At 40.8% G+C, this 25,453-nt stretch overlaps 1 protein-coding gene across 2 annotated transcripts in view; it reads left to right on the top strand.

Annotated features, from left to right (window-relative positions):
* Positions 1–7,918, top strand: part of LOC126753893 (uncharacterized) — a 161,581-nt gene extending 153,663 nt beyond the window's left edge. For both annotated transcript variants that reach the window (XM_050465641.1, XM_050465642.1), the window contains exon 5: positions 5,787–7,918. In XM_050465641.1, coding sequence (XP_050321598.1) covers positions 5,787–7,002 — 1,216 coding nt within the window. In that variant the 3' untranslated portion in view covers positions 7,003–7,918. The remainder of the gene's footprint in view (positions 1–5,786) is intronic.
* Positions 7,919–25,453: the final 17,535 nt, after the last annotated feature.

Here is a 25,453-nt window from a genome sequence, read left to right as displayed (position 1 = left end):
CTCTTCTTTCGTTAAGCGAGCGCCAGTGCTTTTCCTTTTAGGTAGACACATGCAACTCTGATTGCGATCAGTCGAACTATTGATTTCGCCTTTTCTGCGTATATTTTCTGCTGCAGCCCCTGTCCCCCATATGCGCGTAGCATACATAAGTATAGACTGACTCACTTTGGTCAACAGCACTCGTCTATTCTGACTTGGTCCACCGATGTTAGCCATTATCCTCGTTAGCGCTTGATGCTTTTTCACAGACTTATCATCACTCCAAGATATCTCAAAGATTGATGTGTAATGATGGTATATCCGTCAATATTGAGTGTGGGGACCTCCAGTTTCTTCCCGCTTGTGATTAGTAACGCTTCTCTCTTTTGGCCAGCTAGTTGAAGCTTTGTGACCATAAGCCATTCTTTGATTTTTGTCCCTGCATGATTTCACAGACGCTCCATTTCGTGAATTTCTTTCGCTATCACAGTCACCGCGATGCCATGCGCGTATCCATTTATTTGCACCTCTTTGGGTAATGGGAGGCGCAGCACTCCATCATATAAGATATTCCACAAAAGTGGGCCCAGGACTGAGCCTTCTGGAACTCCGGCCGTCACCATATAGCTTTGTGGTCCTTCGTCTGTATCGTATAGTAGAACTCTGTCCGACAGGTAGTTGGAGATGATCTTCAGCAAATCGGGTGGTGCTTTCATTAATTGAAGAGCACTTATTATATGCGGCCAGTAGGCTGAATTAAAGGCATTCTTGACATCGATTGTGACCACCGCACAGAACTCTTTGGAGCCATACATCCTATAGTTCTAGCTTTTCTTGCGACGTCAGTAAGTTTTTTAATTGCGTCAATTGTTGACCTGTGTCTGCGGAATCCTTATTGGTTATCGGCAAGTCCCGGTATCTCTTTTTCGAGAGTTGCTCCAGGTGAACGCTTATTATTCGCTCTAGTATTTTCCCCACCGTGTCTAGCACGCACAGTGGTCGGTACGAGTTTCGTTCTCCAGGAGGTTTGTTTAGTGTCTGTATTAGAAGCAAACGTTGCATCTTTCAAATTTTTGGAAATAAGCCCTCTCGTAGGCACTTTGCGAACTATCTTGTGAACGTGACAGTGTTGTGTTTAATCTCGAACTTTAGGGCCTTCTTAGGAACACCCTCCAGCTCTGATGCCTTGTTGTTGGCGTACCGTTCTGTTGCCTTTACAACCTCTTTGTCAGTGACTGGTGCAGGTATTGTTTCAGTTTCTTCTAGGTGATATACTTGAGACGGTTGCGCGGGAAAGAGGGTTTCTACCACAGTCTTTAGTAGCGTGGGACAGGTTGGAGCTTGGCCTTTGTGTCCTCGGACTTTTGTCATCACTATCCTGTAAGCGTCACCCGATGGAGTTTCATCAAGTTTATAGCTCAGCTCTTTGAAGCTGCAGGTCTTTCTCCTTTTTATAGTTTTTTAAGGTCGTTTCGCTTCCTCTTAAAGAATTCCTGTAGCACTGCATAATTCTTCGAGTGTCGCCTTCTTTGGCATAGACGTCTTGCTTTGTTACATTCGCTTCGCAGGACTTCAATTTCGTCATTCCACCAGTATGCAGGGTTTCTGTGCGTGGCTTGCCTTTTTCTGCCTAATATTGCTATGTTCTTGCACAATCTGTATTTTGTACGCTTTCGATTTAAAATTTCGTTCTTCGTGTACCCTCTCAGCTACGGCTACTGTATTTTCTTCACTGCGTGCTGGACGTGGTCTTTTCGGTCGATATATTCAATAATGAATGCTGGGTAATGATGTTGACCATAAGTTGAGCGAAGTGCGCGAAACACATTCTTTACAGAACGGGAATTTTAGTAATAGAGTGGAACGATTTGTAAACATTGTTCAGACGTAAGTCTTTCCATGATGAAATGCCAAACAATATTGAACAAATACAAGTATAACATTACAGCTTGACTCGACTCAAGGCTTTTGAAGAAAGTACCTCAACTTAGATCACACGTTAGAAGTCAGAACTGGCTTGTAATTTTGATTTAAGAGTTAAGTGTAGAGGACTTACATGACTGCTCACGGCCTAAGCGCATTCTAGCAAAAAGTCCTACTCTACTTGGGTGTCTGAGAAATGTAGATACTGATTGTACCGTGAGCATCAAGGTTTAACCATTCCGCTGAATAAGTGACACTAGGGGAGATTCGAAAAGGCTGCACAGCCTTCTTGGACCTTTGGATGAACGTTACCTTAAACCTTTCAAGTGCGTCCCTGATAGCATCATACCGACGCAATTGAGTTGTCAAAAATGTGTGGAGGAGTGTGGGGTGAAAACATACAGGCACTTTCACCTGTATTATTCAGCCTTTGCAAGACTGAGGTTGAAATATCTAGGCACTCTTACCTTCTGTAAACCAGAAGACGTAACCTAAATTGCCATTAGTCGCTTCAACAAATTCTTAGTGGACTCAAAGTGCTTTGTCGATTTGTAAGGGTCTTATGATCTATCGTATAGGTTTTTTCGGTTACACAAAGTACCGGCGTTCAATCTGTTCAAGAGGAATCCCTGTTATGATCGACCTCTTAACCTAACCTATCCTTTCCCCAAAAAATCGTTTCTAATGTATCAATCCCTCCGTCTCTCTGGCTTCTCGGGGTAGTCACCAATTCAAATGTAGCTTTTTTTACAATATTTTCACCAATTTTCAGAACTCAATCAATATTAGCACTTCTTATTAACCAAGCCAATACCAGTTTCTGGAGATTGATTTTTATTGTGAATCAAACTTTTATATTTGCCCCACTTCGGAATTCCGGTTAATACTTCTTGCCATATACATATCTCAATTACGGTAAGATTATGTTTTCCTTTAACCACCTCAATTGGTTGTTTGCTGCCGGACCTCTTGTTGATTTTTATTTACCTTTGACAATTTTTGCACAGATTTGCGTGCCTAAACCCACTATGTGTAATATGATGGCACAAATTAGGCTATACACTTGACACTTAGCACTCGAGATGCGCAAGTGATAAACGCACGCAAATAACACGTGCTAATGATGTGCATAACACGCTCGGCTCACATGGTAAGGGTTGCCACTTTTTTCGCAATAAATGAGCGGCTGCAGCTACCGCTCGCAAAACTATGATGACTACCCCACCTTTACAGCAACGAGTACATTGTTGTACATGGTCTAATTTTGAGAGGCTGCAACGTCCTTTGAAGCTCCTTCGCAGCACAAACATTCCCACAGACATAAGATGCTTGCCTTCTGCTTGCGTTGTCATTGTTAACTGTTGCATGGGTTGGTTGCTACCGCAGTTGGCTGCAGGCAGTTTGCCAAATTGGTTAGCTACTTGCTGCCCACCTCTTGCCACAACTGAAATCTAAAGAAATCCATGCTTTGCCACTTCTCGCTGCAGCACTTCAAATGTCGGGCGTCTTCCCCAACTGGTGTGCCCATCTCGTGTTTATCTCAGGCACATCTAACTTTTCGCTAGTGTTTTGTTTTCACTAATTCTGTTGCAACTCTTTCGTGCTCTTTTGTTGATTCGCTCTACTGTCGGCTATTTGTCGTACATTATATATGTATACATAGTATATATAGTAAATTGTAAACATATACCTGCTGTATGTGTGTATATGTGTTTGAGTGTGTTTTCAACTTTTGTAATAAAACAGTTCCTTGCAATGTTTCTGCTGCTTCTTCTGCCTTTGTTATTGTTCTCGCCCACTTTGGTTGCCACTGTTGTTGTCTTGCCACTCGGTACAGCCGTTTCAATGTAACGAATCCAACACGGCGAGTGGCCTGCGGCGCAGACGCCCCTCTCGGCGACAATGTCCGCCTAACTTTTGAACGTGCATATTTCATATCATTCATTAATTTGAAGATGCAATTTAAGAAAGTTTCAAGTTGCATGCAAGATACGCTGCGGCTTTGTTGCACATGCAAACGGCGGAGGGAAATTACAGTAAATTGTAGTAAAAGTTGATTAGTCGGAATTCGTTTAGCACATTCTGAATTTTGGAGATTATCTTGCTTCCCAAAATTGTACCAGCAAAGATTTGGGTTTTCCGAGAACTTTTGCCATAAAAAAACTTTTGTTGCATGCGCTCGCAATAAGAATCATAACTGTTCTATTATGTAATACGGAATTCTATATACGCCGTCCACTAATAGCAAATACAGAACATTTAGCTATGCCAGTTTATAAAATTGTTATTTAATTTTGCAATAACGGCCGGGGACTTACTCACTGACAAGGTCGTAGGCGGTATTTCCTGACTTGAACAATTTTCGGTGTCGATTGACTCAAATTTTTCTTAAATATTATTACAACGTTTTATCAAAACTGATCAAGAATAAAAATAAATATCGCATTCTCGTTTTCGTGAAAATTACAGAAGAATTTATAAAGTCATTAATCTTTTTTTTTTACTAAATTTTGTCGCTTCTAAAACACACTTTTTCCTATTCTGTGAAATTCTCTATAAAGATGTAAGACTTTACTAAATATTTAAATTGTTGAGAAAATAAAATTTACTGAAAACTTATCCCCTACACGATGAATTGATCACCGCAGTCACAACCAGATTAGCTATTAGTCGCTAGTAACGGGTGCTTTTCTAAAACGTATGGTTTTCACTGACACAATACTTTTTCCAGTCGACATAATCGCATAGGAGAGTAGGTAATTCAAGCGACCATGGATCGAATTCGCACCACATTTACTCTAGTGGTTATATGCATCCTCAGAGATCCCGTACAGTGCGTGCTGAAGACGCCATTGTTGCTGTGAGTATGAGTATCGAGGAATTTAATAGAATATTTTGTGGAAGAAACCACTGTAACGCCAACCACTAAACGCGTCACACATTCGGTGAATGAACACAACACAAGATAAGATAGGTTAGGTTAATCCGATAGGCCAATAAGCCACACATAGACCAGTTTGCGACACCAGATGTAGTTCACTTGCTAAGTCCAAGGGAGTAGTCATCGTTTAGGATGCCTGCGCTTGACTAGAATTTCAACAGACTCTGCGGCCTCACTATCGATACCACCTCCTCTAGTGTATTATACCGTGGGGACCCCAGATGCTTACAGAGTAGACAGTGAAGGACAAGTGCACAAGAGATGATCCATTGTTTCTCTGGTGCCCTGCTCTAGACATTTCCTGGAGTCTTCGCGATCTCTCAGCCTCATCCTGCGGGCGTTTGTCGCCACCAGACAGTGACCAGTAAGTATTCCGATCGTATTCCTGCAGTGTCTTCTGTCGAGTGCCAATAGGAATTCTGCGTACTTCCGATCTATCGTTTTGCTGTTATCTCATTCCAAGGGTTTGATTATCTTCACCATGCTGCTGATCGTTGTATAGAAAATGTATTGGTTTCCCAATGTTGATCATGCTTTTGTATGTTAGCCGTACATCATCCTTGGCAATCTCGTTCACTATTTCATTACCTTTGATGCCTTTGTGGCCTGGCACCTAGTAGACGTTAAGTTGCTTACTTCCGGCAACACTGTCCACTGCTGCCCTTCTTCCCAAGACACTTCTGACATGTAATAACGTCTGATTTGAACCAAAAGTCGTCTCCATTAATATCCTTCAGTAAATAAATAAAAATACTAATTAGTACATGGGATCTGATAATTTGATCTTTTTTAGCGTAGACACCGCTTACGCGGTTATAGCCGAGTTTACAAGCGAAAACAATATTTATTAAAACCATTAAAGATGTTAATTTTACTTGAGATTTAATCACTAAGTTATTATAAAAAATATTAATTAGTGCAAAACCGTTCTCTCTTATTCCAGTTCGGACTCTGCCTCCAGTTCGATCTCCAGTCAAGTGGACGCCGCTGCACGCTTGGGTGGTTACAATCCCATTCCCACCTGGACAACCACACCCATTGCTACAACTAAGATAACCTCACCGCATAGCAAACGAACGGGCGGACAAACAGTTGGTCCCAACAACAATGCTTACTACAATAACGATGATGTCAGCACCTCGGTGTTCTGCAGTGGCGACAGCGTCGAGAATGATCTCTTCGACAGTAACTACCCCGATTTGCTGGACATCGCAAAATACGCAGTGGCGCAGGCGACTAACTCCAACAACAATAACGCACATTACGGCGTAAATGCAGGAGCGGGTAGCTCGACAAATGCGGCGCTTTGTACGCTGCCTCGAAAATTGAAAAACACCGGCAAATACTTTAAAAGCTCATCGGACAGTCAGTCACCGCTGCTGGCGGACAACTCAAGTAAATATGGCAGCAGCACGTTGGGTGATGCCAGCTTCCTAAATGAGCTGACGTTGGGCCGACGCTTCTCGGCCGAATCGTCATACTCGAATTACGTTGGCACATCCACATACACCAGCGGTCAGCGTTCGAATAGTTTCCTCAACTTGGTGCAAAGCAGCAATAAAGGAAATCTCAACCTAAACGGCAGCGCTGCTTTGGGTGCGGCGGCTATGGGAGTAAATGGCGTGCGACGCAATCCCAGTTTGCCTTCATCCCCCGTGCACGATGCGCATCAGCATCAGCGTTCCTTTAGCTCAGCGGCAACGCCACTATTGGACTTCTCCACGCTCACCGCACGCACGGGCGTAGCCACAACCCCAGCCGTTAACCTGGCTGCCGTCTCTGCGGCATTGCAGCCAACAACGAATACGTCGACAGTGGCGGCTTACGACTACCATGCCGCGCAACTGGAACGCTTTCTCGAAGAGTATCGCAATCTACAGGATCAGTTGTGCAAGATGAAGGAAACCTGTGAAACGATACGCAAGAAAGAGGTGCCGATGCGCGGTGCGGTTGGACATTCGGCCCAACTGGCTGATCCGGTGATGTATAACGCAGCACTTGCGGCGAACAGTTCACCGGCCACGAACCCGAAAACCACGACACTGAAGAGTAAAACTCTGCTACCGGGACAACCACCCGATCCGCCGCCTTATTGGCTGCACCGCAACGCGATGCTGAAGCGTCTGAACGAGTCGCAAGCGGATATATTTAAGAGCTAATGAGACTGAGGCTGCAGCAAACAGTAGCAGCCAACTGGGCGTGTAGGCGTGGCCGTGCGGTGCTAGTAAACTCACATAATAGCTGTTATTTAATCGAGCGAAGCCGAAATGTGGTTAATTTTGTAAAATTACCGACTCAATTTGGACCCATAGTAAACCCTATGCACACGTACAAACAAAATGCGTATTCCAAATTTAATAATTTTTTAAGAAAATACAGTTAGTGTGCTCTGTTACGCAACAAAGACATACATACATATGTATATTTATGATTCAAGGTCAATGAAACATCAAAACTCAACTCGCAAATAAATACTTATGTCAACTACATAGTTTTAACTGTAATATACACACACACATATATAACACACAAGCGATACAAGTATTTCTTACCAAAAGTCTAAATATTTATAAGCATAAGTTACTCTGTAATGGAAAGCTCTAGTACTTAAATTACTTATACAAATACAGCAATTACATTAAACTAAAGCAAAGTAACAGTTAGACTAGCCAGTATGTATACTAGACAAGACATAACTCAAGCAACTAAAATATTTTTAACTAAAATCTCTAAAAGCATGTGTACGAACTCGTATTCCTTTCCGATACTAAGCCGCAAGGTGATTTGTTAAAGGTTTTGTGTAAATGGGTCGCATAGGTAGTTGTGGAGGTAGGCGGAATAATCTTAGGATGGCAGTTGACCGTTAATTATGCGACCGAGTGTTCGATTGTGCATGAAAATGTAAAAAATACTGTTAGTTGTGTGCAATACAAGTTTAACTTAAAATTAGTTTGTAAAGTATTGAACTAAGTAGTGCATAATCAAAGTTAGTTATTACATTAGGGATATATAAATAAGATAAATTGAGAATTGAGATTTTGAAAAAACGAAACAAATAAATTAGTTAAAATATAATGCTGAGTTTTATTTCATAAACTTTATTTGATACTTCTTAGAATAAACATAAAGGGAAAGTGTTTCAGATATTGGCAGCGAAGGTATTTAAAATGATCACTATAATTTTTAATGAAGTCGAATACCGTCTTATTGATTACAAGTTCAGTGCCGTCCATTACTTATTTTAATTTCACATGGATTACTAAAAATGAAAAGACCGATGGTAATGCTTATATAATTACATACAAGAATTTTCCTTCAGTTACTAAGTATTCCACACTTCCAAACTTCGATTGTATTAAAGATTATGGACAGAGGGATTTGAGCAGCTCCACCTACATCATCTGCCGTGCGTCAAAGCAGAAATCGTATTTTGAAAGTGAATTTATGAATTCGAATATTCATTCGAGCTTTAATTGCATAATTATTAAGTTGAAAATAGTAATTGGAGCTAAATCTATTATATCCACTATATATAGTCTGATCTAATGTTGATTACTCGGTAAAATCTGTTATTTTACGTGAATGATATTAATGGCATGCCAGTTCTGGGTTAGACTGAGTTCATCACCAGTTAATAGGCAAGTTCACATAGTAATGAAGACAGTTTGCTTGCTCAGATCTCAATTCTATGTTTTTTTTTGTAACAGCAATCGAACTTTACTTTCTAAAGCAGGTGGCTGCGATGACTTTGTTAATTAGATATAAACAACAATTTATTTGGAAGAAGATATATGACTTTTGAATACCTACCCAACTGAAACAGGATTTTATAAAATCCTCCAAACACTTCAGTGCCTAAAAGCCATTAATATTTGTAGGGTATTTATAAGCCCAGAGTGTTTTTTATGATATGTGGTTTTCATGAAGATTTAAAACGCTATATCTTTCTGTAGCAATTGGAGTCGTATATCAACAATAACACGACAAGCGACTTTACAACTTTTACGTTTCAAAAATATAGACTAGCGTTGTTAAATCGCACGATCTTAGAGGCTATGCGCATGCCCAGACGCCAGGTAATGCACTCTCCAAAAGTCACCTTCAATAAATTGATTGTTTCGTTGACTGTATGGCATGTAATAACGTCTGATTTGAACCAAAAGTCGTCTCCATCAATATCCTTCAGTTTAAGCATGTAAACGTCATCAACCATGGCTCTATAGCGTTCTCCATTAACGGTAACAATATGGCTGGCTTCATTTTTGAAGAAGTATGACCATTAATACTCTCCGCCCATAGAACACACTAAACAGTGATTTTTTGAGCATATTAGGGCGACTCAACAATGACTTGTGAATTATCATCAATCCAAATGCGACCGTTTTGTTTATTAACGTACCAATTCAGCCAAAAGAAAGCTCCATCGCTAAACAAAATCTTCTCGTGATATTCGTGATCGGTGTCCATCTCGTTTTGGACCCATGCACCAAAACTAAAGATCTTTCCGAAAAGTTTTCCACAAAGTGGATATACTCCTACGGGTCTACATACTACGATACTATGCTTCACAGCAGCAATAGTGTTGTCTATGTGAACTCCACAGTGTCTCTGAGGATGCGCATTATTCACTCGCTATACGTCGGCCGAACCGAACCATTATTCTGACAAATTTGTACGATTTGCAAAAATTATTCCAAAGTAAGGCTCATTCGTTACGAAATCGGTGCATATCGAGTAACAGCTACCAAAAGATGAATTCTATAAAGAATATTGCCTCATTAAAAACAACATGTCTACTGCAAATTTTTTTATTTAATTTTTAGTTAGTGGTTGAGAAACTCTTCCCAAGAGCACATTGAATAATACCACAGTAGTGTTAACTTTTATTTAGTATGAAATTGGAAGGAGGAAACGAAGCAAAGGTTACGTATACTTTTCAAGAAACCATGTTTTTTTTGAGCACTCAATAACTTATCTTAAAGGTTACTAAAAATACTAATTAGTACATGGGATCTCATGATTTGACGCCAATTGGAGATTCCAAGAGTGGCCAGGTTCTTCTCCACCTGGTCTTTCCAACGAAGTGGGGGTCTTCCTGTTCCTCTAATTCCCCCTTTCAAAGCAGCAGTGTTTTCATCCATTCGGAGGACATGACCTAGCCAGCGTAGCCGCTGTTTCATAATTCGCTGAACTATGTCAATGTACTCATATATCCCATACAGCTCATCATTCCATCGACTGCGATATTCGCCGCTGCCAACGCGCAAAGGACCATAAATCTTCCGCAGAACCTTTATCTCGAAAACTCGTAATGCCGACTCACGATATGTTGTCATCGTCCATGGATGATAAATGTCTTGTAGAATTTGATCTTTGTTCGTCGAGACTGGACTTTACTTCTTAATTACCTACTCATTACGAGCTAGCCCCTGTTGTTAATAGTTGTACTGCGCTGCGTTTCGAGGCTGACGTTATTTTTAGTTTTAATCATGGTTTTAAGATAAATGAAATTATCTGCGACTTCGAAGTTTGACTGCCAACAGTGACTGTGCCTCTGTGCCTCTGTGCTATAATTTGGGCAGCGATAGGCGTGTGAAGATGAAAAAGCCTACAGATTAGCTTAAATTTTCTCAGTTTCAATGAACAATGGAAAGAAGTAAGAATTTAACTTTTTCATTTCACTGGCTTTTCGTTCAATGTTGTGCGCCTTACTTACGTTCTTCCACATAATTGCAGTTGAAAGGAAAATTTGCGGCTAAAAGCTGCTCTTTGCTGCGCTTAATGCAGACACATATGTGTGTAGTATGTGTGTTTATGTGTGCGAGTGCGCGCTATTATGTACATAAATAAACTTATGCAACAGCAACACAATGGCGGCTGTCATGGTTGCAAATTAGCTGCAGCTGCAGCGACGTGCATGACAACGAAAATTGCAACTGCCGCGCAGCGCACAATAAGCCACGTGCAACGCGCAGCCGCTGGTGTAAATGTCGACTTTTATAGCGTTGCAACCGCAACCAACTGCAGTAAAAAGGCACTCGAGGCGAACATTTTTCCTCAACATTGTTGTTTTTGTTTTTGCTGTTTTGTTCATTTAGCTTTTCATTTTCGTTGTTGCACCGGCACGCAGCATTGGCGTCACAAGCGACGCCATCAAACGGTTTCGCAGGGCCTTGACCGACTAGCTGCCAGCTGCCAGCTGTTGGCGCAAAATCTTGCAAGTCAACTCGGCTGCCTTCGCACGAACGAAAGCAAACCACTTACGCCCACTTGCGTAGCAAATTGTGCGCAACTGTAAATCACTCACAATGGAATGCAAGCGATTTTTTCGGCCGCCAACGCTGCGACTGCCGCAAACCGCAGCCGCAACGAGCGCACAACTGCGCCGCATCAAGTGGCAAGTGGCATGTTGAAAAGGTTGCGGTTGCAGCGCTGACGAAAGCCTTACAACGCACCGAACGTGCAACAATCACGAAAGGCTGTGGCAGCATAGGCGAAAACCCTATCAACCCAATACCGGTGAGGATGCGGGGAGGCGTGTTAAAGAAGGTGATTTATGAAAAGGTGCTGGGGTGATGTGGCAGCTTGAGTTGGCGGTGTGAAGCGTAACTGTGCCACAACCGGCTTTATGCCGAATATACATGCGAGGTTGTCAGCTGCTTTCAGTACCGATTCCTCGCTGTGGCTCCCTCCTACCCTCCTGGCCTGTTGGCATTGTGTGCGTATTAACCTTGGCGGTTGTTGCCGTTACTACGTTTTGTTTCTCGGCATGTCAGCGTTTTTGTAGCGTTGGCAAAGTCTACGGCATTCTTCAGTTGCTATTCTCTACTTAGTTGCACTTTCCAACGTGACGACTCGCCTGCCCCGTTATTGTGTTGCCGACGGCCATGAACATTAACTGAAAATCCGCTCAAGTGTTGACGTGATGCTCGGCTCTGCTTAAAATCGCAAATAACAAACGACATTGCAACAAAACAATTTTTACCTAAAAATATAATACACACTTAAAAGTAAAAGTAGGCACGTGGCAAATACTGCGTTAGGGCTCGGAAGGAATTCGGTATATTTAGTTCAGAAGTATATGATTCGTAACTACGCAATACTCGACCAACAATTACAAGTACAAACATACATTACATATATTCCATTAAAAATATATTCGGATAACTGTTGTGCTCTCAAGATGCTAACTTGAGAAGGGGCCTTGCGTACCCGACGCTCATTAGAGAAAAATAATTTGTTGTATATATTTTATCAAGTGGTCAGTAAGGTTAGGTTGAATGGCACGCTTAGACTCTTAAAGCGAAGGCCCGTCGCAAAATTGTATACATTCGTGAGTATATTCATGCCAAATGATGCAAACTCAGCTTTGCAGAAGCTTTTCGGTTAAATATAACAGATTGGTTAACCATCCGCGTATAGACTGTTTATGATTCTGCGGACAAATAAAACTCGCCTACGCTATCTGTTGGATTTTCTCGCAACCCATGTATTATAATAAGTTTGAGATATTTTATTGTATGCATACTCAGAACGTTTTAACGTACGAGCACTATTTGCATTGTTTACAGTAACTTAAAATATTCTTCTTAACTAAAAATACAATTAAATCGAGAACATTTTCGCGCTAGTATTTTTTGCAAGATTCGACCTGGATTAACTCATCAACAGTGCATCGATGAACTTAATTAAACTTGTGACAAGGAAGATCCATCAAGGACCGGTCTTTATAATGGTGAAGTGAATACAGTCGAGCTCGTTGATCACTCCAAGTCGAATTACGGGAAGGTCGTCCAAAACCATCAATAAACATTTAACTGTAAAAAAATTTGTGCACGTAGGATATCACACAGTTTGTCAATCGCTCAAGAAAAGTCGATTGGTTGAGGGAAATGTTAACAAAATATGATAACGGTGCTTCGAAAGACGTCTTTGACATTGGAACAGGTGATGACTCGTGGATTTACGCATGGGAGCCCGAAAGTAACAGAAAGCAACAGTCGACTGAATCCAACAAAAGAACAATAAACTCTGAATGGTATACAAAAATTTATTTGACAGTTATTTTTCAAGAAATCATGAACCAACCGCCGAAACAACTGCACTTTTGAGCACTAAAAACATCGATTTGATGAGTCGTCCTCCGTAAAGTTCTGACTCGGCACCGAATGAAAAAAGTAATTAAAAGAGGTCAACGTCTTACGACACCTGAAGAGGCGTTTGGTGCGTTCAAATGATATGCTTTAGAGATACTTCAATCACTGAGGCAAAAGTGTATAGATCTAAATGGAGAATATTTTGAAAAATAATAAAGCGATTCTGGATTATTAAAAATTGTTTTTGCTCTGGAATCTCGAAATATAAAAGGCAAACTACGTATAAGCTCTTATCTTAAAAATTTTTTTACATTAATTTTAAAATATTATTTACATTTTGCCATTTTCTTTACGGTTTTGAATAAATTACTGAAATAATGTCTTCGTTTCAAATATGGCCACTTTACTAAATCTAAACATGGAGGATCCCTGAACTGCTGAAAACTACTGGGAGATTGATTATATTAAGTATTGTCGGTAGAGGCATACAAGAGCCAGGAGTTAAAAAAGGCGCACAGCCTGCTGCCGAAGGTTTAAGTAATTTGAAGTATCTAGAAAGACATTCAATTAACAATAATCAAAAATAATGTTATAGTGAACATTTCAGATCCAAAATTAGCTGCCGTACACCTTGGTTACCCAAAAGTTGTCGAAGTCAAATCTGGAGATACAACAAATGGATAGTCAATGCCACCCTATACTACCAGGGTTCGTTTGACTTTACTCCAAGCAATCAGAATATCAGTCGACAATATTTCTCGCATTAATTTCTTTTTATAACTTTCTAACGTTATTTATCCTTCATAATGCGCTGAAAAGGGAAAGAGTGGTTATAATACGACCCTGTGGATTCTGGTCAGAACCCTCTCTGGTAGCTTCGATCATTTTATTCAAGTGCTGTGATGGTTGATGAACTGAATGTTGACTATGCTTTTCGCTCTCCTACTCAATATTATCAACGTTTCACTCCGTTTCAGTGGTTCTATTCTATTCCACTCTGAAAGGAAATATTTTTGCTATTTTGGAAGATCCATGGCATGTTTTATGGTCAGCATATGGGATAGTTCTTATACTCTGGCAACATTGTTGCTATAAGGTACAATAGTTTTGTTCACCTAACGGTTGTACGTATCACCTAAAACTAATCGAGATAAATCACTAATCGAGATAAATTATCAGGATGACGAGATAACTTGAAATCCGAGCGGCTCTGTGTCTGTCCGTCCATCCGATCATGCAAGCATTAACTTGAGTAAAAACTGAGATACCTTGTTGCAACTTGGTATGCCGGTACCTTAGTACAAAAAATAATTACGAGAATTAGATGGGCGTAATTGGACCACTGCCACGCCCACAAATCGCTATTAACAGAAAACCTATAGAGTGTCATAACTAAGCACTAAATAAAGATGTATGTAAAACTGTAATTTAGTACAGGGCATTGCAGTAGCAGGGAGCTCCCCTCTTGAAAAGTTAAATGTGTACGAGAACAGTTGATTTCTACGTTGCTACTACGGGCGGCAATCAAGGAGAGGCGGAGCGGAATTCGCTAGTTCTACTATTAGAGTAGCGAACGATGTCAATTTGTTGAACTGATCAATCTAAACTGTCAGGGGCGTAGAGTCTGCATATAAAACTCTGCAGTTCGTTTTTATTTTATTTCCAAAATTGTTTATTCAAACGTGATTTGACATAAATACCATTCTGGTCTGCCAATTTCCACGGCTTTCACTCATATCAAGACTTGCTGATTCTGGTTCTACGACACCAGATAATTTCATATGATAAGCTGCGCGAAAAGCGGAAGAAATTTAAAAATATTACAATTTTCACCCACCAACATTCATCTTAAGCTTTAAAGCAACATATGTATATGCATTTTGGTAAATGAGTAAGAGAGGTGGGCGGTGAGATGTATGAAGGCAAACTTGCCGGATTTCGCACTTCACGTCGAATGTGCTTTTGACGTTTGCCACGCGAAAGTAAACAATAAGGCACCTAAAGCCGAGTGTAAGGGAGGGAAAGGGAAATAAGTTTTAAAAGTGCTTGTGGCGGCTGTGTCTGACGAAATAACCGCCAGCTAATGTTTGAGTTAATTTAGCGACGCCTGTGTGCATAGCAATGAGCTGAAGGGTAATTGTTTGTATTGAGACAAATCCAAAACGTTGAAAGCGCGCTGTGGAAACATTGTGGCAAACATATTTTTTTCTCGTGTTGCTTTCGGGCAGCATAATGCTCGTAATCAAATAAAATGGCACACAAAATGTTCATTTTCGCCACATTTCCGACGTCGCGTAGCGGCTAGCTGCTGTTCGACGGCACCCCCACCTTCCAACGTCGACGAATTATTGTCTATTTCAGCGTCGACGGACCGCAGGCGAGGCAGGCCACTTGAAATGGCAACAACGCCCGTTTGTATTTCATTTGCATGCCTAATGAAGTGCTACCCGTGCTGTTGTTGTGATTATGTGGCGTGCGACAAGCAAAATGCGCGGTCGCCGGATGTCACCTACAATTGCTGGCGGATGGCTCGGGTCGCAGGCGAGTGGCGAGCGGCGAGCAGCAAGCCGAAAGGCGGCGTGATAAAAGTGGCCACGGCACACTCGTTGTAAGACCATATGCGCCAGCCATGAGGTCTCGCAATAATTTTATAAAATTATGACTTAACTTTTGACCCGCAACGAAAATAAAATTGTGCAGCGGGAATATCTGTCAAGCTTCGGTGCAAATATTAATAGCATTGTGAGTTGGGGGGGGGTATGGACGTGCGCTGCGGTTGACAGGCAAAAGGGACACGATAAAAGTGCCAGTAAACGCAAAATTTAATAATATTTTGTAGTTAAAGCAGGCAGCGTTGGCGGCGGCGACGGAAGCTTGTTGCGAGCAGCAGGTGCGGGCATCTCGGGCTGCAGAAAGGCAACGACGGTGAAAATGTAAATGAAAGGCGGCTGCCACATTGTGTCAAATGCTGCTGCCGTTGCCGCCAAAAGTCGCCGTGCCTTAAAAGCCGGTTTGAATAGTGAGGGCGTTGCGCGTACTCATGCTTCATCACATTACCTTTTCATCAAAATTTCCATCCTGCACAGCTCGTCTCGCTTTCGATGAGCATGCAAAGATTGTCCGTTGTGTTAAAATTCTGAAATAAAAGTTATGATTGCTTGACACGGTTACACGATGGATGGTTGTGCGCGCAGACGGACAGGCGAACGCAGCGTGGGCGCGCCAAGGACACAAGCAAGCAGATTGTGCGCCATTTCACACACACATACATACATGTAAGTATATACACTCCAGCGGCGTCAATGATAGATGCTACTTCCATCACTTTTATGGGCGTTCATTTAATTTGCTGTTTTATTGTCAATGAGAATGAATCGTATTTAGCTGTCGTCAAAGCTTTGTTTGTCATGTCATTTGCGGTGCGGAAAACATTATGAACGTCTAAATATACATATGCATTTACTTTAGGGCAATCCATTTTGCAGTGAAGACATGATTTATCCCGAGCACATTCTTTGCTTATACAAATCTCATATAAGATTTCAAATGAGCAATAGCTCACGTCCCTTCTCTTGACTAACAAAATTTACTGGAAGGGATCTTGAAGTACGATAAAATTATGTTGCGACTAGAAAGCCCATATGCGTTATGGAACTTTGTATGAAATTGTATGTGCAGGCCCTAGATCGGCATTCCCTAAGCCCCGAGTATCACAAAAATAACAAATTAGTGTGAAGATGCAGTTTTTCCTGTAACTTCTATGGAAACCATGTTCATTGAATAGAAATGAGAGGTTATCGACGCCTTCAAAACAAAGATAAAGGAATTTAGCCGTTTTGACGCGCCAGGTATTCTTAGATGTTTGAAGTATAGGTTTAAGGCAAATCGTCAACCTATGTTTAGTGAGTTGTATATCGAAGATGGATGAGACCCGATATGTAAAAAAAAACCCCAATGAAAGGAAAAAAACAGCCTCGGATGAGATACACCCCTTTTAACTCGGCTATAATAACATAAGCGGAGTCTACGACAATACAGAAGAAGAAGATATCGAGGTCAATCCCGGATACGAAGATATCCGATCAAGCAGCTTCAACATTTTCAACTGCGATCGGTAGCGTTTACAAATAAGGTCAGGTTGAAAGGTCGATTTTTTCAAGGATCTCCATGGTGGTACCTGGAACACTATGGGATTGACCATTTGTCAACGAAGCGGCTTGAGCTGATCACGGGTTTGAAGAGTCGACTAATTTTAGTTGCGGCTATATCACCTCGCCGAAGGTATGACTGCCGAGATGTTTCAATGTCAGTCTTGCAAACGCTGGATAATGGAGGAGAAAGCGCTCTGATATTTCCTTCTTCCAAACAAGTTTGACAGTTTTCGTTCGACTGGATTTTTAGCCTAACAACACGAGTGGGTATTGGACAATGTCTTGAAGAAATCCAGTGATTGCAGCAATAGAAATTTTGCTATATGCAAGTAATTCTGTAGATCTTCTACATTCTACTCTACGCCGGAAGGATTTCGCAGTCGCGTATCAGTTGGCCGTCAAAGAACTCCTGGTAAGCACACTCTTCGTATGATGACAACGAGGATCCAACTTGCTCCCCTTTCGTGAGCAGATTAAAGATGTGCCTTCTAGTTAGTTCAACGACTTTGCAGTTCCCAGCAGTTCCGCTTTGACCAGGCACCCAAACGCACCTAATAATGATATAGCTTGTTGATATATCTAGTGAGGTTAGACACTTTTTTATTAACTTTAAGCCCACAGTTTTCGAGCTCAACGCTAGTAGTGTAGTTACGCTGTCGGAGTGAATGCTCACCTTCCTGAAAGGAGTTTCGCTTCGGCGCAGTAAATCTACTACTTCAATAGCGGTCACTTCTGCCTGACACTATAGTAATCCGGTAACCTAAAGCTAATCTGCATGGGAGCTCCTTATGGTAGAGTTCCTACTTTCCAACTTTCTCTCTTTCAAACACCGTACGTAGTCCTCCAGCATATCATTTCTGTTTTTTCCCAAAGTTTCTAGGGTAATATAAGCAAAGGTCTCACAGGTATTAATTAGATAGACCTTTACTGCACTTTTTGACAAGGAGAATGCGGTTCTGATTGTGTAAGTGATGATTTGGTTTTTAGTTATTTCACTGTACGAAGTGATTTCTTTGTGTGTTACCAGCGATTTCCCCAGAATAATTGTTAAACTGAATGGAATAAATGGAACATAGCTTAGGTAAAAAAGTGCCCAGAAAAGATAAATACAGTGGTTATGCTGTGAGAGTTTTACAAAAGTATTGCTTGAATTATCTCGAACTCATTTTGGCTAGAAAAAATTTACCCTCCTCACCTTCACTTAAGCCATTTTAATAGATATATCTTGTTCTTGTCAAAAAGGCCACCCTAACCATCCTATCAGACGAGAAGCAAGGGCTTTCACATCCAAGTTTGATTAGTTTAGAAATTGGAAAAATGTACGCAGCAGCTTGTGTTCCTTGTTCTTGCTTGCCTTCCTATAAGCTGCACGCGGTTCCGCTCGAAGTCGACGTTCGTGAGTGACTGCGGCGTTGATGGCTGGACATTCGCTTGAATGACGGTAATTTGTTTGTTTATAAGCTGAAAATGAGCGTCAACTTGAAGCATTAGATGACCGGGCTGCTGTTGACGACTTTCGCTCTACAATAATAATGAATTGCTGCAAAATGGTGTTCGGAGATGTTTTCCCTCAATTTTTTTATTTCCTCTTACTTTTTGACACTTCCTGACTTTCATTAAAATAATTGCATGAATATGCACTAACCTGTATTACATTTTTAAGTCGTCCAAACTTTACATATTTTTCTACACATATGTACACATGTACAACTAAGTGTATATGACACTCCCTTTAAGTATGTTTGTTTGATGACAAACACTTCATACACTTCATGCGAGTTGCAAATAGGTTAAGCTGCGAGATGCTCACAGTGCAAATATTTACATCTGCAGGTGCTCAAACTTAGGCTTGTCCCCAATAACATAATATTTTTCGTGCACCGGAAGACGGACATACACAAACACATGCGCGTACCAAAAATGTGGTGACACAAATGATTTTGGAGATAAAGGGGGGAGGGAGTGTTTTGGACGATAAAATATAAATATAAAAAAATTTAAATTCCTGATAATTTTCAGGCGTTTTGATATTTTCCAAACCAAATGCATTCATTGTTTCTGTTAAAACGCTAACAACTTATTTACATGGCAAGACCCCTCGTAGATTATATTACATTACGCCAGTGCTCTGCGCATGTTTTCTATAGCGTTTTAAACACTGAACTGGAGTAATATTTCGGCTGCATCTAAAATTTATAAAGCACATCAAGCAGAAGGGGTGAAATTTAGAGTAATGCTTGCCACAGTATGACATTTTGTATTGTTGGAAGATAAATTTATACATTTACTAGCAGCCCTTCCCGGCTTCACACGTGTTTTAAACAATAATTTCATAAAGCTATGATGTACACACTCTCCGATACATACTTTCTGAAGGAAATTCGAACATGAATATATATTTTTTGGTATTATTTTTTGGTAATTTTTGTAAAAAGGCCTTTATTATATATTTTACTTTCTCTGCTCCTGAAAAATAATTTATTGAGTCAGAGTTTCCGTGTAAACGATACTTGATGTAAATTTATTTTGTGACAGCAATATAAATTGATTTTCCGGACCTTCGACCTGCGATAGACCAACATATAGTTGGCCATTAGTAAAGCATTCTTTTTATATTTCAATCCCTACTAATTCGAAAGTTGGGCCTTGGGACTTATTTGTATTGTAGTAAAAGCGAAATAAGTTTTCACTGGAAATTGAAGCAGTTTAATTAGGATTGGCAAATTACTTGGGATTATCGGAATTCTCGGTATGTGAGCTAGTTGACCAGCTGCTGGGCCGCTGATGATGGTTGCTACAGTTAAATTGACCGTCAATTCCTTAATAATCAGCCTCGTCCCGTTGCACATGCTTGGAGGACTTAAATTCCTTAAAAATATCTATAATAGGAATTCCAAATTTTAAAGCCAGCTGAGGTGGTGGCAGTCCAAAAGGGTTTAATGAATTTAAAAGCTCCTGGGAATTAAGGACTGCATCTTCGATATAGTCACGGTGTCTTTCGATTGTGTTTTTTCGTTAATACTATCATTCCTGGGTGACACTATTGCCCTAGAACACAACCAATGAAATTTCTTTTCGTGCAAATTCTCCATGTCAGGGTATATAGTATAATACTGCATCTATTAAAATGTCTAAACTATGGAGTATTTGGCCTAAACATACATTCAGAAGAATATTACAATTACTCCTTAAATTGTGAGTGGGAAAAATTCCTTCCCCAAGTTTAGGCAGTTGTCATGGAAAATCACCATCAGTGATTTCAGGAAGATGACCTCTCATATTCGTCCGTAAAAATCTATCAGAAATCTCAAGCAAACACAAGTTAACTCGCCTATGAGAACAAAGGAGTTTCGTAGATCTAATGAGGCATCTTGCAATAGTTAACTAAGAGGCCCATTTTTGCCGACAGAACATATTGATTGTTGTTCAAAATTTATGGATAACGGTAGTTTAAAAGATGAGTGAGCAGTTTTTTCATCCTTTAGAAGAGTTGCCGTAATTCCTGACGAAGCAACTGCTATCTTCCGTGATTATCTTATTTTAGCAAGTATTAAATTTGCAAAAAACGTCGCACCAGTACCCTGGCGCATCTTAAAAGAAAGGTTGCTTTTGTTATTATTCACGCTGCAACTAGCCCTTTTCTGTGTGTTGCAGCTTAGCTGAATGTTAAATAACATTCTCTGTCTAAATTTAACATTCTCTGTTATAAATAAGTAATGATTTTTTATTTTTTTATTTTAATTTTTGCTTTGATATGATCAAGCAGGCTTACACAGATGTTGATTTAGCAAGAAGTGGTGTGTCTCGGAGGCACCAGGCCTTTTTGGAAGGCCGTGAGGAGGTCGCTGATGAATGAGCAAATTCAAAGTGAAAACGATGCTCATTTTCTTTTTCAACATCAAAAGCATCGTCCACCATAATTTTGTTCCTCCTGAACAAACTGTCAACGCCATGTTTTACGTGGAAGTCCTCAAGTGACTCAAACGAGGGTCAATCGGGTCTAACAAAACATCGCAGCCAATTGGAAGTTGCACCACGGCAACGCCTCCGCTCACACAGTCTTTCTTGTGAACAGTTACCTAACCAAGGCCGGCATCACAACACTTCCGCAGCCGCCCTTCAGCCAAGATGTGGGTTGTTGTTTCCTTGCCTGAAAAATCCGATGAAAGGCACGCATTTTGAGAAAAACAATTAATATTCGAAGTTGAGGTACTTTTTAATAGCCTTTTTTTTTTTTGAAATATCACGCGTGAGTCGTGTCAAGCTGTCATGTTATATTTGTTCAGAATCGTTTACAAGTCGTTCAACTTTATTACGAAAAAGCACGTTCAGTAAAGGATATGTTTCGCGAGCTTTGCTCAACTAACTGTCAATATAATCGGCCTACAGAGTATACTATTCGCAAAACCATCACCCATCTTGAGACCCAGCATTCATTATTGAGAATGTAAACGAAGAACGTTGTGAGTCGATTCGGCGCTGTTAGCAGCAACTATGACTGACGTATGGAACGACTTGACGCATTTCACGCAAGAATTTAAGCCGTTCGACCTTACCAAGAAACATCACCTCGTTCTATGGGCTCTTAAAATGTTCCAAGAAGATCCGACGTTTTCGAGCCATATTTGTTCACTGATGAGGTTTATTTATAGCTCAGTGGGTATGTTAACAAGCAAAATTGCCGCATTCGGGATGAAAAGCAATATGAAGAGATTCAAGAGCTGCCATTTCACCGATAAAATTTACAGTTTGTTGTGGTTTGTGCGCCGGTGAAATCATTTCTCCATATTTTTTCAAAAATTATGCCAATGTAGGCCGTTGTCGGGACATGATAACAGACCATTTGATGCCTGAAATTGAAGGACGTGATATGGGCAACATTTGGTTTTAAAAACAACACATCAGCTTATGGATATATTGAGAAAACACTTCGGTGAGAAAATAATTTCACGTTTTGGACCGGGCGATTGCCCACCAAGATCGTGTGATATCACACCGCTAGACTTCCTCCTGTGGAGGACAATCCCGTTTCAATTCAGGTCTTGGATAAAAACATCACTCGTGTTGATAATTTTTTTCAATAATGAGTATCCATCCATATTTTTTAAACCATCAAAAGGATGTAATGGAAATCAAAAAAGAAACTTTATTTGCGTAAAAAATGTATTAGCCTATATGAATGTAGTCCATATTACTAGTATAGTTGAGATGCGGCGACCTTAATGTGCCGGTTAAAGCAGTTAAATCGGAATTACACATTTTCATCCCAGATTTGAGTTCAGAAAAACTCAAGGCACATAAAAGAACCCTTTTAAAATGATTTCTAACTGGCAGTACATATATGCAAACTTAGCCCACGATAAAAGTAGAACTCCGTCCACTGTGAGTACTAAATAAGGATTGCTAAGATTTGTGCACTAACTAGTTAGTAAATACTTGTCCACATGAGCACACATAAGTACCCCAAATGCAGTCGAAAAAGGCATTCGTCTAGCTATCCATTCAGCTGACATGTTTAGGAAGTGTTCGTGTTTACTCACTTGCCTTGCAATCCCTCGAAAGTGCAACATATTTATGTGAGACTGTAGATTAACTCATTTCACCATGAGCCTAAAGCACACTCCATAAAGTCTCCGTAGCTCCCAAAGGAAGAAATATGCAGTGAATATGCTTCTCGCTGATGTGCAGTCACAGGCGAAGCAATAAGTGTCACAAAAAAAGGAAAAACAGAAAATCAAAGCAAATTACAAACATGTTGGGCGAAAAAAGAAGAATGCACGAAGCAAAAAACGAGATTGACACGTGACAGCGCCTAGTGGCCAGGCGTCACATGAGCCGACATTTGGCGATTGGCCGCGTGATTGACAAGACGCAAACGCAGCAGTAAAGTCGAGACTCAATTAACGGCGAAGCCGAAGCTACAACAACGTTCTACATATTTAAAGAGACACTTTTTTGCATGAACTACTAGCAGGCCACAGCAGCAGGCTTGCGGCATGAGCTGGCGCTGGATTTCTTCATAAGCAACTTTCATGTTGAAACCAAGGTTGCTGAGCGTTGCCAGTTGAAAAAAACTGTTTATGTAGTTAACAGCGAGATTTTATTTTCTTTCCCATTTTCTAGTGTTTTCCTGCTTGCATTTTTAGCTGCTTCTTTAGCAGCACTCTGCTAGCTGGCATGGAACAAATTCCGCAAAAATATGTGACCCACTACTCGTATTCGGCGATTCGTTGACTCTTCCGCTCGAATTCCGCCACTTGCCTTTCGCCACTTAAATTCGCACCTTGAGCGTTGAAGTGTTGCATTCTATGCTGTGTTTATAAATTTATGTATGTATGTCTTGTGTGTATGTATCAGTTCAGAGAGGGCGGCGTGGCGTGTTTATTCCGCATTTTTTGCGCGCTCACTTTTTAATTCATTTTGAAAATCACTTTAGTGCGCTTGTCGATTATGTTGGCAGCAAATGTGCGGTGGCACGAATGAGCTGTGCAGCAACTAGCCAACTATCCAACTGACCGACTGGTCGACGCCGCCATTACTTGGCTGACACTTCATCCTTGACACTCTGCGGTCGACTGCGCTTGACTGGCCGCAGTCCGCTCGGTCAGTTCGCCAAGTTGGATGGCTTGTTTGTTTGCACTGCCCGTTAACCCAAAGGCACAGCTCACCTTTTTCTGTACGCCACTTTGCCTCAAGAGTTGCCGGCACTTTGTATTTACTCTTTCATTTCGGTCTTACTATTTGTGCGCGTTGTCTTGTGCCGCTGGAATTTTAATGAATTATCAACTTCATTAATGTCATCGTCACCGCGTGAACCACCCCTTCATCTGCTTGCCTGTTTATATAACGTTTTTCTGCTCTTCACTCTCTGTCGCTGTCCGTGCGCGGTTCTGCCGAACTTTCCGCCCGTTCGACCCGCACTTGCCGAGTTTGCGGTGCAAGTTTTCCGTCAACAGCTCGTGAATGATTGTGGCAAAGTTTTGTAGCTTCTTGCTATTCTTGCTGCCAAGAAGCGGCATGACAGCCGAAGGGGTTTTCTACAGATTGTTTGCTGCTTGCCGCTTGTCGGTTATTTTTTCAACTTTCTACCATTTACTGCTGTACCAGTTTGTTGTTGTGGCTCTCAGTGCCAGTGGCACAATTGTCGACAACTTCTGCGCTGCCGCTTCGTTGAAGGTCAATGCGAAGATGCTTGGCGCATCCATATTTTGCGGTAGTTCATCTGCCCGTCGACACAAATTCGCTACAGCACACATACACACAGCTACAGAGTAGCAGGGGGGGCAAACAATGTCAGCAACAACCAGATGCCGCCGATTGAAATTCATTAAATGAAATTGTTGCTGTTGAAAGTGCTCCGCCCGACCGCCGCGCACTTCAATGCTGTTCTAGATTTGTGAAGTCTGCTTCGAATTGTGTTAAAAATCCATAGTTTTAGAAGACAATGTTCATGTCCTTACAGTAGGGTTGGCAACTCAAAATCATACTCTTATACAGGTAACAAATAGTATATATACTTTCTTGACCTAGGCACTTGGACTCTTTATTACTCTTCTGGAAATAAAAATTACACAGTTTTTGTTCAATATCTGGAACATCTTTCCTTACCTTTATCTTTTAAAAGTTTCTCAGACTAAGCTTAGCTAGATACATGGACGGTGCCTTGCATTAACACTTTGAAATAACTTCGAACGCCTTCCGGACAAGTTGGGCCACTGTGTTTCTGATTCTAATCCGATTTCTGATTTGAGCTCATATCCGCGAGAATCATATGAGATGGAACGAAGCTGCCGGAAAAGACATCCACTGGGAATTTTCGCAAATTGAACGATGCTCACAGGGACGGACTGTGTGCTTTCGGAATCTTTGGAACAATTCCAGTTGTGGAAGTGAAACAATTCGGTTTTCTTTAAACTGAACTCAAACATCTTGAAAGTGATGATTTCAGAGAACCGGTGAATTAGCTGAAGTCAATACTAGCAATCTCAACAGGTTTGAGATAAGTTCTCTTGATTTATGAGAAAATTATATTATAATTGAAATTATTTATAAGAGACTTTATCACACAAAAGAAAGGTCTCTTAGTTTTCAGCCGCATTTGAATGGCTGTAATTTTAAATGGAACGATTTATATCGTAAAAAAATATTCGCAAGCTTAAGGATGCTGTTGGAAATGTCTTAAAAGATTTTATGTTTTACTTTCTCTTGGTAGCGAGAAGAACTTGCTGATTTTCTTTAAGTCACCATCATATGGTGGTTGATATATGATGGTGACTTAAATAAAATCAGCAATTTCTTCTCAATTAAACGACTCTCGAGGCATCCTTGATATTCACGTCGACCTTTATGAACCTAAACCTTTT

This window comes from Bactrocera neohumeralis, chromosome 3 (assembly GCF_024586455.1).
Source record: "Bactrocera neohumeralis isolate Rockhampton chromosome 3, APGP_CSIRO_Bneo_wtdbg2-racon-allhic-juicebox.fasta_v2, whole genome shotgun sequence".
NCBI lineage: Eukaryota > Metazoa > Arthropoda > Insecta > Diptera > Tephritidae > Bactrocera > Bactrocera neohumeralis.
This window is presented reverse-complemented; position numbering and strand designations above follow the sequence as displayed.